The sequence below is a fragment of the Engystomops pustulosus genome, chromosome 7 (genome assembly GCF_040894005.1).
Source record: "Engystomops pustulosus chromosome 7, aEngPut4.maternal, whole genome shotgun sequence".
Lineage (NCBI taxonomy): Eukaryota > Metazoa > Chordata > Amphibia > Anura > Leptodactylidae > Engystomops > Engystomops pustulosus.
In genome coordinates this window covers 45,115,683-45,129,424 of record NC_092417.1, presented here as the reverse complement: position 1 = coordinate 45,129,424, position 13,742 = coordinate 45,115,683, and the positions used below count along the sequence as shown (strand labels likewise).

Here is a 13,742-nt window from a genome sequence, read left to right as displayed (position 1 = left end):
AAAAGCAAATATCCGCCTCCTAGTGGCCGCACGCCAGCCAATCAGAGCGCTGCATCCTGTCCAATGGAGTAGAGCTTCCGGCTATTTGAATTTAGAGAGTGCGGGAGCGGTGCGGGTCTGGTGTCGCGGAGTCGGGTGAGTGTACAGCGGCTGTGTATTGTTGTTTAGCCTCTTCTCGCTCAGGTCTTTAGGACGCTGTGCAGACGTGCTGCGGCTTCTGCTGTATGTGCTGCAGGTGATGAGATGTCTGTTACCAGTGTGTTGTATATCTATTAGCTGCATCCCCGGTGGTGAGGGTCCTGTGTAGATGGACCTGTTTATGGGCTCTCATACTCAGGGAGTTGTGATCATCCCGCAGAGCTGGATCCAATGGTTCTATTTGCTGGAGGATCTTGTGGTGTGTAATAACTTGTGATCCTGGACTAGACCCTGTATACAGAAGATGCCGCACTGCTGTATCATCTATTCCATCTGCGTCTCATCTGGATGTTCACATTTCATTTATCTGACATATTCAAGCATGTCTTCAGTTACATAATATTTAAACAATCTAACTGTATGCAGTTAATTTCCCATGTCGTCCATGGATACGACCACACTGGCAGCGGTTGTGTCAGATTTGCTATTGAATTCTGTCTGACCACCTGGATTCAGTGTTCATTCCCTTTAGATCAACTTGTACTAACTGTAAAGGATGTAATTATCCTGGCAATCCATTTTAATGTTTATTTACCATTCACCCTACTGTTCCTAGTATATAGTTAGTCTGTCCACATTATATTTATTTATTTTTTTTTTTAAGCCCTTTTCTTTGGCATCCGAAGAGCAACTGGCTGCAGAGCCGTTATGTTCTACTTTATAAACTTGCCAGTTGTCATTGTGTGTAGCCTGGTTTTATTGCCATAGTACAGTAGTGGCAAACCCATGGCACGGGTAACAGAGGTGGCAGTCCCTAAGAGATGCTGCTCTCAGCGCTATTTTAAAGCAACGTTTCATTGGGTGTTTGGAACTGCGGGAAAAGTGAGAAGGGGTTAACAGAACTGCAATATCTTTTGAGGGCCCCCTGCTGGACCCAGCATTCTTCCTCTACAGAGAGACCCTGGAAAGAAGCTACAATGAGTCTGAATTTGCCTTCCTTCTGTCAACTGTATTGGTGGCCTCCGGGGCTGATACGATTGAAAGATAGAATACAAAAAAGTTTAAAGAGCTGTCCGCTCGCTTACATGGGCCGCCATAGATGGGAGAGTGAAATCCTCTGCGTAGTCCCGGTGCACGAGTCTTGAGAGAGGCTTGTCGGAGACCCAAGTAATGCCCAAAGAAGGGAGTAGAATATGAGCGGCACTCAAACTTGCTTAAAAATTCTCTTTACTCCATTAAAACAAAAAGGTTACATTGCATATCACAGACGACCTTTGCGTTTCGAACGTAGATATTTAGTTCTTATCCATGAATAAGTGGATTTTGGTTGTAGTTTGGGCGCTATCCCTAAAAGGTTTGCCGTTGCTGCCATAATAGGTACTTAAAGGAGTTGTCCAGTAACAACAACAAGTTTTCCCTTCTCTTACTGATCTATGGGGGTTCCAGAGATGTAAATCCCCATGGAGTATGGAATCCAATCTTTCCCATATGAATTGGGAGTGGTAGGTTGCGTGTGCCCACTGCTTCTCCATTCACAGTCTATTGCACAGAAGAGCAGTTGCTCTAGTTATTTGGGGTACAACAGACTTCTTGATCCATGAGAATAGGAATAAGCTTGTCTGGACAACCCCTTTAACTTGCACACAAATTTACTTTACAAACATGGACTGACTTGGAGCATTTTTGATTTCATACATGTCATAACGTGCCCCATTTTTACCAATCCAGGACAACGGCAACAGTTTTTTTTTTTGTTTTTTTTTCTAGGTAACAATACAAAAATGGACGTTCGCTCTCAGTTTGCCGGCCGATATAAAAAAGATATGAGTGTAGAAAATTTAAGAGCCAAAGTTGCTCGACGAAAATCCATATCACAGAAGGAGAACCGGCACAAGGAGTTCAGGAAGAGCAGGGGCCTGGCGCTGGCCGACGTCAATGTGTCCCTTGCGAGGGATCGGGAGCTGACTGTTGTAGAGGAGGGGAATGAGTCCTGTCTAGGGAAAGGACCCGATAATCAGCTGGGTAAGACTGAGTGAACATAAGAATATAAACTCCAAACTCTCTTCTGCAGTAGATGTAAGGACGTTTTGAGCTTTCTGGTTTCTTACTTGTAGCAAATCAAAGTAAAACTAAAGAGCAGATCATCAAAGAAGAGCGACGTGCGATGCTGCAGCGCTTCAAAGAGGAAAAACAGCTGCGGAAACTGAAGGAACAGAGAGAAAAGGCCAGTAAAGGCGTCTTCAAGTGTGGCATCTACAAGCCAGAAATCTCTCTGATTCCTAACGTCACTAAGCAGACTACAGCAAAAGTAAAGCCCCAAGAGAAGGTATTTCTTCTTCATGTCTTGTATACACCCGCATCTACTGCTGCAAATGTTGGTTATGGGGGACATTTGCGGCCTTCCAAAGCGAGATGACTTGTAGCTGTTTAAGGCATACCTTGTTATCCATGCTCAAGCTTCTTCCTTACCCATAATTCCCACTTCTCCCCCCCCCCCCCCCCCCCCCAAAAAAAAAAAAAAAGGGAAAAAGCTAATGAAATGATTCGGGGCGTGCGTTAAAGGAAACCTACCACCACTGATTTTCCTACATCCGGTGGCAGGTTCCTCTAATCTATAGCAGGATGGCCTTATTTTAGGGCTATCCTTTAATGGCCCTAATATGGAAATTTACTAAAGAGGCTACTGGGGCGTGGAGTAGCCGGAGCTGAGGCTACACGGTGCGGCTACTCAACGCCCCGTAGCCTCTTTCGATCAGCCTACCAATACATCTTCAGCTTGCAGCTATGAGAAGCTGAAAATAAGTTAACACGTCCGCAAAGCTGGGCAAGAGCTCTGGTTTTGGAGTAGAGACCGTTGGGCAGTGATTGCGCAGAACCCGGCTTTGCAGGCAAGTTCACGCAGCTCCTCATATAATAGTCATATTTGCAATACAATGGGCTGCTGTAACCTGGTGAGAGGTTCCCTTTAAGCACAGTACACATTAACAGGCACAGCACCGTACTTCACTGCCTCCTGGGTTAGGTGCACCTTATTAGTCCTCAGACTTGCCCATACAGCAAGGCTCAACTCTGGTTCTGACCTCCACTGAGCTACACACACAGCTTCACGTGACACTACTGGGTTTACATAGGGCTTTAAGCATGGGAGCAGCCATCCCACCCAGCACTTTGGCTACTCCAGAAAAAAACCTACCCCTGATTTATGCTCCATTGAAGCTATGCTAAATTCACCAAGGCCAGGTACTATGGTAACACGTGTCTACCATCCACCACAACACCTTGTGCCTTTCTACAAATATTTACAGACGGTACCCGACTTGCAGACGACCCATAGTAACAAACGGACCTCTGGATTTTGGTAATTTACTGTATTTTAGCCCTAGGCTACAATAAACAGCTATAACAGTTATTAAAGGGGTCTGCAATGGAGCTTTGTTAGTCCTGGTTCTTATGACAATCGAACATTTTTTTTTTAATATCCAGTTGTCACAGAGGCCAAAACAAATCTTGTCTGGATTTACAATTCTAAAATATACAGTTTTGACTTGCATACAAATTCAACTTAAAGAGGACCTGTCACCCAATTTATCGGCACTAGGAGCTGCTTACTAAAGTAAGCAGCTCCTAGTGCTTGATCAAACGCCGCAGTGTTAGAATGATAGCATTACTGGAAACTTCCGGTAACGCTATCAAACACTGCGGTGGGGTACAATGTAATTGTTGGGCAGCTTGCAAAGCTCGCAAATTCATGAGGGGGCGGGGTTGGGGCATGGCCAGGGGCGGTGACTGACGCCTAGCGCGCGGCAGTCACTGTCGGCCTATGGAGCGAGCGGGGCGGTCCGGGGAAGAGGCAGCGCATCGGACCACCCCCTCATGAATACATCTGACAGCTTTGCAAGCTGTCCGATGATTACACTGTACCCGCCACAGTGTTTGATTGCGTTACCGGAGGTTTCCGGTAACACTATCACTCTAACACTGCGGCGTTTGATCAAGCACTAGGAGCTGCTTACTTTAGTAAGCAGCTCCTAAGTGCCGAAAATTTAGGTGACAGGTCCTCTTCAAGAACAAACCTACAGAAGCTATCTTGTACGTAACCCGGGCACTGCCTCTATTCCCTTTTTTGACTGAGCTTATAATAATAAAGGCTAATAATCAGTGTGGTGATTGCAAATTGTGCCGTTTTGTATAAATGTAGTGTTATTTAGTCATTGTGCTCCTGGAGGTTTTGCCCTTTGATATTGAAATGTTCTTTGCTTCATCTCTTAGCCTCCAACAACCAGAGTCACAAGAGTTACGAGGTCTGCAGCTAAACCAGAACCTCCCACTACCCGGACCCGGGCTCAGGTAAATCCAGTAGGGTTATTGTTCTTGTACAGAGTTCTCTACTTTCTATAGCTGTAGCATTTGCATGTGTATAGAATTAATAAGATGCATATCTGCTTATGCTTTACATATACAGAAGGTTATAATGGTCTAACACACAAATATTTATGATGTTGACAGGCAAATGTGTTGACCAACAAACTTCCTGTAGAACAGGCAAACGTGCTCACCCACAAACTCCCTGTAGAGCGCACAATTCCAAAAGGCCGTGGACAGACATCACTTGTAAAGAAGAATGAAAGCAAAGGTAAAATTCAAAAACTAAAAAATAAATGTATTTAAAACCAAGATGCCCTCTAAGGAACTGCATAGCTGGACACGGTGAGCACCCAACTCAGGACTGCAGGGTAACTAAGGGCCGATTCACATTGTCATGGTCCGACTGTGAAGGTAGTGTCATGCAGGGTCCTGTTTCATGGCCTGACCACAGTACATAAATGAGACAAGGAGTCCCTGCAAATCCGCAGTGAGGAACTGTAAGGAAGTGTTGTATTGTGTCAATATGATGCTAGGAGTCCTGTCCTCTCCACTGATACAAGACAATGCATGGCCCGTGATTCATGGAAAGATCACGTCCCTTATTTAGAGCAGTCACTCACACTACAGTGTAACCCAGTTTCAGCTGCTCCCATTATAAATATGGGGGATAACACAGCAAAGTGATTTTATGCCTCTCACAATATATGCCTCTTCTTCAGTTTCTGCCATTCCTACTACAAGAACGACAAGATCAGCTGCCAATGCCATCTCCAAGCTGCCGACTGCTACTAAAGTGAAAACTGCAGCAGGTAATCGATTACTGAAGAAAAAAAATTGGTTAACATTGTTCATTGTCTGAGAGGTGTACTACTGGTACCCTTACTTTTCCACAGTGGATAATGTGTGCATGAGTGTTCTAACATTTTACAGCAATGCTTTGTGTTTTTCTGGCCCTATATTTTGTCTTCTTCTAAATGAAACCTGAATTGACTTCATAAAATATCTTCCACCGTCCATTAATCTTAATATTGTTTCTGCAGTTTCTAAACCACAAAAGACTACAAAGGAGGCCCACCCAGAAATAGTAATTGAGCCAGAGGTAAGAATGTGACTTTTTGAAGGGGATGGATGTAGATTTTGTAAATCATCTTTTATCATGTCATGATTGAGGTTAGGTGATGGTCCTGGGCCTGTTTTTCCTTAAAGCAGGAGAACAAGTTTTGAGGATCGTGTACTACATCAGACTGACCAGTTTCCTGAATTTTTCACCCATGTCACAGCCTCTTGCTGTATATAAATGATCTACTAATATTAAAGGGGTATTCTCGTCTGGGCATTCACATTCAGTTTGATAAATCTGCCATATATAAACATTTCTTCAATTAGATGTTATTAAAAAAAATGTTCCTGTGTGAAGATAATTTCCCATAAATGTAGTCATTTGGTCCCTTAGAAACGAGATGGCTTCCTCGGATACGGCCACCTCTGCTGGAGCGATTGCACAAATAAACAAAAAGGTTTTGTATATGAAATGTCCGGGAGTTACTGCAGGTCCCGCAGCCGTCCTGTGGTAATGATTATGAAGCCAGGTGGTCGGGCAGGACTCTATAGCGCATGTCTGCCCACCGCTGCCAGAGTGTGACGTGGTCGTATCCGAGGAAGCTATCTCGTTTCTAAGGGACAACATGGCTACATTTATAGGAAATTATCTTCACACGGGAACTTTTTTTTAATAACATCCAATTGAAGAAATGTTTATATATGGAAGATTAGTGAAACTGAATGTCAGTGCCCAGACGAGAATACCCCTTTAATGTACGGCGTGGGGGGAGCTGTAGCGATAACTGCCGCTAGGTCTTACTTTCGGGGAGGCCTTATATTTCTAAGCTTGAAAATAATTGTACTAGGTCTTTTCAGGGGGTTTATTTTTGGGAAACTGAGACTGAACATGTGTTCCTTTAATTTATTATAGCCTCCTGTAATTGACCAATCTAATGATGAAGTACAAAAGCCTGATCCAGAGCCCCTCCAAGAAACCAGTCCTGAATGTCCTTCATTGGCAGAGCCCCTTCTCCTCCAAGAAAGCAGTGCCAAATGTCCTTCATTGTCAGAGTCTGTGGAACATGTAAGAAAGCCATCCTTTGCGCCAGAGAACTTCGTCTTTCAACCATTGGATGGGTTATCTAGCTTCATGTTTCAGCCCATGACGCCTAATAGGGCAAATGCATTTCTGACCCCTACTTTCACTTGGAGCCCCCTTAATGATAAAAGGTAATAATGTATAGAAGTTGGTATTTACATGGTGCTCTTACCGTTTTTCGTCCTGTAATGGAAATTGACATGTTTCCCGTTGTAGAAGCTTTGTGTTTTCACGAGAACACAAAACTGAAGAAAACCAGCCTGATCTTGTGTCCCCAAGCGAACCAACACCCATGATTCCAGAAGTAGTGGCAGTACAAGACTTAAATGTGTCACCCGAAGATAAAGGTACTTCAGCACAGAGACCTGCACATAGGCAAACATTGGTGTAACATTGATTTCACAGACTGCTTTCTTTCTCATAATTAGAGTGTTCAAGCGATGCTAATTCTGCTAAACAAGTGAGTCCTGCAGTGTCTTCTCCACCTTGTGAGCAGAGCATGGAAGATAACAAGACCACCCAGCCAGAGGAGCCGACTCATGATGTACCATACTTCAGGTGAGAAGCCAGAGAATGACCGGAGTACTGTGGTTTTCCAGGCTCCTGTAATAAACTGATTTTTCCATTTGGCTAAGATGGCACCAAAAAGTCAAAAAATAAAACCTACACATACCCGCCTGTCTACTATAATCTTGACATGCCGGCATCACCTAGAAAAAAAGACTTATAATTTGCAGTCCGGAGAGGGGGGATGAGATGTCCAGTGTTCCAGACAGCTAATTAGGCACACCCCCTGCCGTGCGTGATGTCATGCGAGAGGTGTGTCTAATTAGCAGCCCGGAACACCAAACATCTTGTCCCATGCTCCGGCCTGCTAATTATGTCCCTTTTTTTTTTTTCTAGGTGATCCTGGCGTGTCAAGGTTCGAGAAGACAAGCACCAGTATCAAGATGAAGAGGAGGGACTATTGAGCATCTGTAGGTTTTGTTTTTAAGTTTTTGGTAATGGTAGATTTCCTTTGACTGCTAGGTTAATGGGAGTTGCTGACTGTTTCTAAAGGGAAACTGACTATTTCCCTTTAGAAAAAAAAAATCCACAATTTGACCTATCGCACAAATTTATTTTATTGAGCACACCTGCAGGATAATTGTTTTTGACTGTGATGTAATTATTTTTATACTAGGGATATCTTGAAGTCTGAGATCCAGAAGCTGACGTTGTTGTGTGCCGACTGGGATAAAAGGATAGAGATGGATATTCCAGAAGATGGTAATAAAAAAAACTTGTAATGTTTTCAACTTTAAATGGTTTTTGGCTATTCAGTAACTGATAGGTGTAGGGTCAACACCTTGACTGCGCACTGATCAGCAACAGAAGCTATACATGAAGTACAACTGGAAGCAGAATTATCTATCCATTACATGGCCTGTCTTTCATGTCTTTGTCACCCCTTAATCGGATGTCAATTGCCCTGCATTGCCACCTTTTAGAATCTTGTACAGGAAGTCTCTGAATTTAAGAACGCCCGACTTGCAGAGGACTCCTAGTCACAGACTGTCTGTGGCTTCTGGTGATGCTCTCTAATTGCTGGAAATATACTGTACATTAGTCCAAAGCCGTGGTCAACTGTAGGTCTCTTTTTATTGTTCGTCCTTGTCAACCCAAAATTATGTAAAGGAAATCTGCTGTCACAATCCAGCATGACAAACCAGGGACACTTACCCATAGATCCAGGCATCTGGTAATCGTCTTGTATTTGTTACCCATGGCTTCCTTACATCTACAATTCAATTTTTAAAACTAATAATCAGACCCCTCGTTTTTGTGATCTGTGAGGGTCCCCCACTGATGGGCCCTACCCACGGCCTAGCTTGCTTAACTTTTCTTCGTGGGGAAAACCCCTTTAAGTCTCATTAGCAATTCTTAGTTTATTTTGGAAGGTAAGAGGTTATGGATAACAAATATAAGAAGATTACCACAGTGATACGGTGGTGTATATTGATTAATTATAGCAATGTGGGAGAACCTAGGACATATAATTGGCTTAGTGTCCTAAAATGCCTTGAGTAATCATTTAAGTAGTAGTGTTTTTTTTTTTTCTTTCTACGGTAGATAATTTTTTTTTTTTTTTTTTTTTTTTCTCCTTAAGCCAAAGATCTGATCAGAACCACAGTCGGACAGACCAGACTATTGATGACCGAACGGTTTAAGCAGTTTGAGGGTCTTGTTGATAACTGTGAATTTAAGCGGGGGGAAAAGGAAACCACATGCACTGATCTTGAAGGTTTTTGGGATATGATCTACTTTCAGGTATTCTGATTTGATCAATAGGTTTTCTGACGTTTCTTTTTTTTTCACAAGTTATAGAATGAAGGTTCTAAGGTTGTAAAATGTAATATTTGAATCTCATAGATACTGATTTGTAAAGGGCTATGCAAGGGCTTTGGTGGAATTTATATAAATGAAGATTATTACTAAAGTGTAAAAAAAAAAAATAATTTATCCACAACCACATTGTATTGGAGGAATATTCATATAAAACTGTGGAGACTATAAAGATATCATGGAAAGATCTGTGATGTGTTGGCGTTTATCTGATTATGGCTTTTTTTTTAAATACTTGATATAGATGGTTAGATCACATACATTCTGGAGCCTAGGGGACATTTATCATAGCGTGTACATAAGGTTTTTGCCTTTATCCCTCTTACGCCACTTTCACTCTAAGGGGTAGAGAGTTGGCAAGACTGGGATGCCCTGGCCTGTCGCATGGACTATAGCCAGCCATACTAGCCAGGGCCTCTTAGTTTAATAAACTTATAAAAGGAATTTTATTAACAGCTGGTTGCGCCCGGGATCCTATTTGTTATTCCACCTTCTAATTTATGAATAAAATGACAGCTTGGTGTTGGTACTTGGGTATTGTATGTGGTCCAATCATTGCTGACCTTGTAGGGAGGAACCTCTTATACTAAGGAAATGGGTAACGGCAATTTATTCATCAATATTTTCGAGGAATAAAAGTGCTGCAAAAGTCCCACAAGTCTTATAAGGTCAAAGTATTTGTTTTATTAGAATTGCATGTTTTCTTATTACGGAAGATGATTTCGATATATTTTTAGTTCCTGACACCTTTACCCTTGTGAATAAGGGATGTTTATGGAAATGCATTTCCTATTTCCCTCCAGGGGGCAGCCTAGTTCTGCTTCTACGAGCTGTCCCTTTTTTCTTTTGGCACAAAAACAATGCATGGTATCTCATAAAATGTGTGTATATTATTTATTTTATTTTTTTATATATATATATTTAGATTGAAGATGTGGGTAAAAAATTTGTTAATCTTGGAAAATTGGAAGAAAACTCCTGGCAGCAGAATACAGTTCAAACTAAAAAAGTTGTACGGGTAAGTTGTCTTAAAGTTCTTAAAAACCAGGTTTTCAATAAGTAGGCAATATATGCGAACTGTGCTAAAACTGCATTAGTGGTACTATATATAGAATCCTTCCCATAAATACCTGTACTGAGCAGTTATGGTACCAAATTGCCCACGAATGTTACTACAGATTGGACATAAAGGTGGATTTTGAATTGTATATATGTCATGCTGGGTACTTGTTGTCAGACAGTGACTGCAAGTGAAATGGAATAATTGACACTTCCAGTAATCTAAATATATAATTTTTTTTAAAATTTTATGGTCCTCTAAAGTAAAGGGATGAATGTTATAACCTTTATTTCTCTCTTGTGCAGAAAAAATCTGCTCCAGTTGCAGCGGGGAAACAGAGCGCAGGAGATACCGGGAGGGCGGCTGCTAGAAGTCGGCTTGCTGCCATCAAAGCTGCAATGAAAAATAGGGTTAAAACAGAGGAACCAATTGCCGAAGTAGAAGCCCCTATAATCCCCATGCAAGTGGATCCGGTGGTATTTGACGCTGGATTCTTCAGGATCGAGAGTCCTGCTAAGCTGCCTGGCAGTAAGTAACTCCTTACTTTATATTCTCTCCAGATACTGAAACCTGCTCAAAGACCCTCACTCCTTTTTGTTTCCTATGACTGTTATTACTCTGTAATGTCTTATTTTATTTGTATATGTTCCACAGAATTTGTAAAGTGCTATGGAATATGATGGCGCTATATAAAGATCTTTATTATATTACAAGATGTGCTGTTTCTGTAGCCATTCTCTAATACCTTCCTCTTCTTCTTGAGGTCTCAGAACAAAGAGAAGTTCTTCTCAAACAAATACACCAAAATCAACCCAAAAAATTGTAAAGATCTCTGCAACCCCAATTACAAATGGTGTAGAAGAATCGGCTGAAGACCCAAAACCTGAGAAGTGTCCAAGCCCTGCCAAGTCCCCTGTTAGGAAAGCCCTCTTTGGTATAGAAGACGAAGAAAGGTAAAGCGCCATGATTTCCCTTTCTATCCCGAAGATCAGCCTGTTTGTTTATTGTCCCTGTTATGTAGAGGTACATCCGTTATATATTGTCCCTGTTATGTGGAGGTACATCCGTTATATATTGTCCCTGTTATGTGGAGGTACATCCATTATATATTGTCCCTGTTATGTGGAGGTACATCCGTTATATATTGTCCCTGTTATGTGGAGGTACATCCGTTATATATTGTCCCTGTTATGTGGAGGTACATCCGTTATATAAAGGTCAGTAACGACTTGCACTTCTTCAGTTTGCAGCATCAAGAATCGGATCCTACAGAGCAATGTCCTGAGAATACAGAGACTGAACCTGTGAGTTTGTAGTTCTAATGGATTTTGCCAGTTTTTAGTAAAGATTTTGTACAATTGATATATTATACCTTGTCTTCAACACAGATCCCAGCAGAAGTCGATCTGTCAAGGTATTTGGTTCCAACTCAGACGGTTGTCTTGGGAGCCGAGGAGTCTCCAGGTCCTATGAAGAGTTTAGACCTAGCAGCAAGTGAAACCACACAAGATGGCTGTGAGACAGACCTCGAGACCGGTGTGGATGATGTTTTCATGAGCAGCCCGGAAAAGTTTGTACCTACTGCAGAAACTTCCTATGTACAGGAGACCTCTGAACCAGTGCCAAATGACGGTATGTATAGTGGGGAGGAGGCATGGGAATGGTGGCACAAAAGTCACAAATGTTTAAAATTCACGGCTAAAGTAAGGCCTCATTCACACGACCACCTAGGGGACGCATATCCAGCTGTAAATTTGCGACCAGATATACGTCCCCCATAGATGGCAATGGTGGCCCGGAGCCACCCATGTTACGCGCTGTACACTGGGGGGAAAAGATTGAGCATGTTCGTTCTTTTCCCGCATTTGCGACTGTGCTGTTTTCTATGGAGAGGGCAGAGGTGAACAGTGTGCCAGGTGAATGTATCCTAACGTGCTGTATGGCAGGGATGCACAGTGTTTATCAATCCGAGGGCCACATTGTCATTCCACTCAACTTGAAGTGGGGCTGCACTAGCATCCAGAATCCTCGATGTATCAAAAACCACAGTGCTGTATTTCTACAAATGCTAATATAGACACCAGACCAGACTACAAATAGAGCTCAAAGCAGATGATAAAGGAGGACCTCCACCACACCTTAGCAGGCCTCAATACAGGACATGAGTGTCACAGCAAAGGGTCAGAATACTCTGGATATTTCAGTTTTCTTGTTTAAAAAAAATTCATTAATTAATTAATGAGCAAAAAAAAACTTTATTTCACTTTGATCCAGTGCATACAATTCACAAGATAAAAATAATGTTAAAGGGGTCTGAATACTTTCTGTACATCTAAACGTACAGATGTGGTAATGGGACCAGCATCTACTAGACAACCCCTTTTTTTTAAATTTTACTACTAGTAAGTACAATGTGTCCCACAGAAGATGGGCCCTGGGTGTACCGTTACCCGGCTATATACGTTCTAGACTTTTGTTTGTCTGTATCTTACATCTTGTTTCTGATATGATCTAGTCCTATCTAAATGTACAGCCTTGGCATAAAGGTCACTCTCTCGTATTGCACTAATGTGCAGATTATCACAATTCTGCAGTACATATCTGACTGCCATTTTTTTTCGTTTCAGATTTGAAGACCACCAGCGATCCACTCGACTTTCTGGGAAACTGCACCCCAATTCTGGTAGAGAAATGATTTATTACCTCGGGGAATATAATGTGTCCCTGTTGTGTCAATCCTGATCTTCCCACACAGCGATTAGGTTGCACACTAAAGCTTTCTGTATATATTCAGTGTATTTTGTCCTTTTTTTGATATCTATTTTATGTTCTACATTAAAAGATTATCTATTAATAGTGTGTGGTATTTATTCACCTTCTATAATTTTGTTAAGCGGTATGAGATTGGGAACAAATACACCCCGATAAATAACTACAACTTGGGACAATGTTCTTGGCTATAATGGAAAGGTTGATTTCTCGTATAGTAGGGACATGTATAGATCTGCCATTTTATAGAAGCATCCCTGTCTAGATGAAAACCCTCTTTATCTTCTACATCCTTGGCCTAAGATGTGACTTGGTAACCCATGACCTTGTTTGCAATCTCCTGGGGAAATTAACTTTTGCATTGACTTATAAAGTGGAGAAGGTGAATTTTTGCTTATAGTATCTTAATTCAAGTATTTCTTTGCAGGCTCAGGATTCGCCTATGAGGGTTGAGACTTCTGCGGCACTTACAGACTTAATAATGTTTTCACCTATGGAGAAGTGAAGAATTGGAGGAAAAGTGACTTGCCTCTTTGAAACCAACCCATATATTTTATTTTTTTAAGTTCAGTGTGTTATTCATGAGTTGCACTCCCTTTTGTGAGTTCAGTATGAGAGTTGTATCCACTTTTATAAGCTGTTAATGTATATCATGGATGTGATGTCTTTACCATTTTATTTAACCATTTGCAAATGGCTCTGGCTCTGTAAATAATCTTTTAAACTTTGGTATGCATTTTTCAGCTCTGTCCGTTTTAGTGTTACATTAGTATGAGCTATGCTATATAAAATGTAATTCAACAAGTGCACTTGTATATACCATTTGTACTTGTGAAATAAGCTTTAAGAAACTGTAGTAAATAGTTTTAAATCCTGTTGTCTTGT

At 41.6% G+C, this 13,742-nt stretch overlaps 1 protein-coding gene across 4 annotated transcripts; it reads left to right on the top strand.

Annotated features, from left to right (window-relative positions):
- The first annotated feature begins 13 nt into the window (after positions 1-13).
- DLGAP5 (DLG associated protein 5) lies at positions 14-13,690 on the top strand. 4 transcript variants are annotated; one of them, XM_072115725.1, is made up of 19 exons: positions 14-135; positions 1,906-2,160; positions 2,253-2,464; positions 4,408-4,485; positions 4,645-4,771; positions 5,223-5,312; positions 5,544-5,602; positions 6,476-6,774; positions 6,860-6,990; positions 7,072-7,201; positions 7,827-7,912; positions 8,793-8,953; positions 9,954-10,046; positions 10,394-10,616; positions 10,852-11,041; positions 11,332-11,392; positions 11,477-11,720; positions 12,710-12,771; positions 13,285-13,690. In XM_072115725.1, the coding sequence occupies exons 2-19, from the start codon at positions 1,920-1,922 to the stop codon at positions 13,360-13,362; spliced, it is 2,565 nt and encodes an 854-aa protein (XP_071971826.1). In that variant the 5' UTR covers positions 14-135; positions 1,906-1,919; the 3' UTR covers positions 13,363-13,690. The 4 variants fall into 4 exon arrangements, with proteins under 4 accessions (XP_071971826.1, XP_071971827.1, XP_071971829.1 ...); XM_072115726.1 differs by having other exon boundaries at positions 12,716-12,771; positions 13,285-13,689; XM_072115728.1 differs by lacking the exon at positions 13,285-13,690 and having other exon boundaries at positions 12,716-12,942.
- Positions 13,691-13,742: the final 52 nt, after the last annotated feature.

Bases quoted from the DNA above. Each gene is read 5' to 3' on its own strand.
- DLGAP5 (XM_072115725.1), top strand. From the start codon at position 1,920: ATGGACGTTCGCTCTCAGTTTGCCGGCCGATATAAAAAAGATATGAGT. The intron at 2,465-4,407 runs GTATTTCTTCTT...TTCATCTCTTAG, and splicing joins AAGTAAAGCCCCAAGAGAAG to CCTCCAACAACCAGAGTCAC. The intron at 11,393-11,476 runs GTGAGTTTGTAG...TCTTCAACACAG, and splicing joins AGAATACAGAGACTGAACCT to ATCCCAGCAGAAGTCGATCT.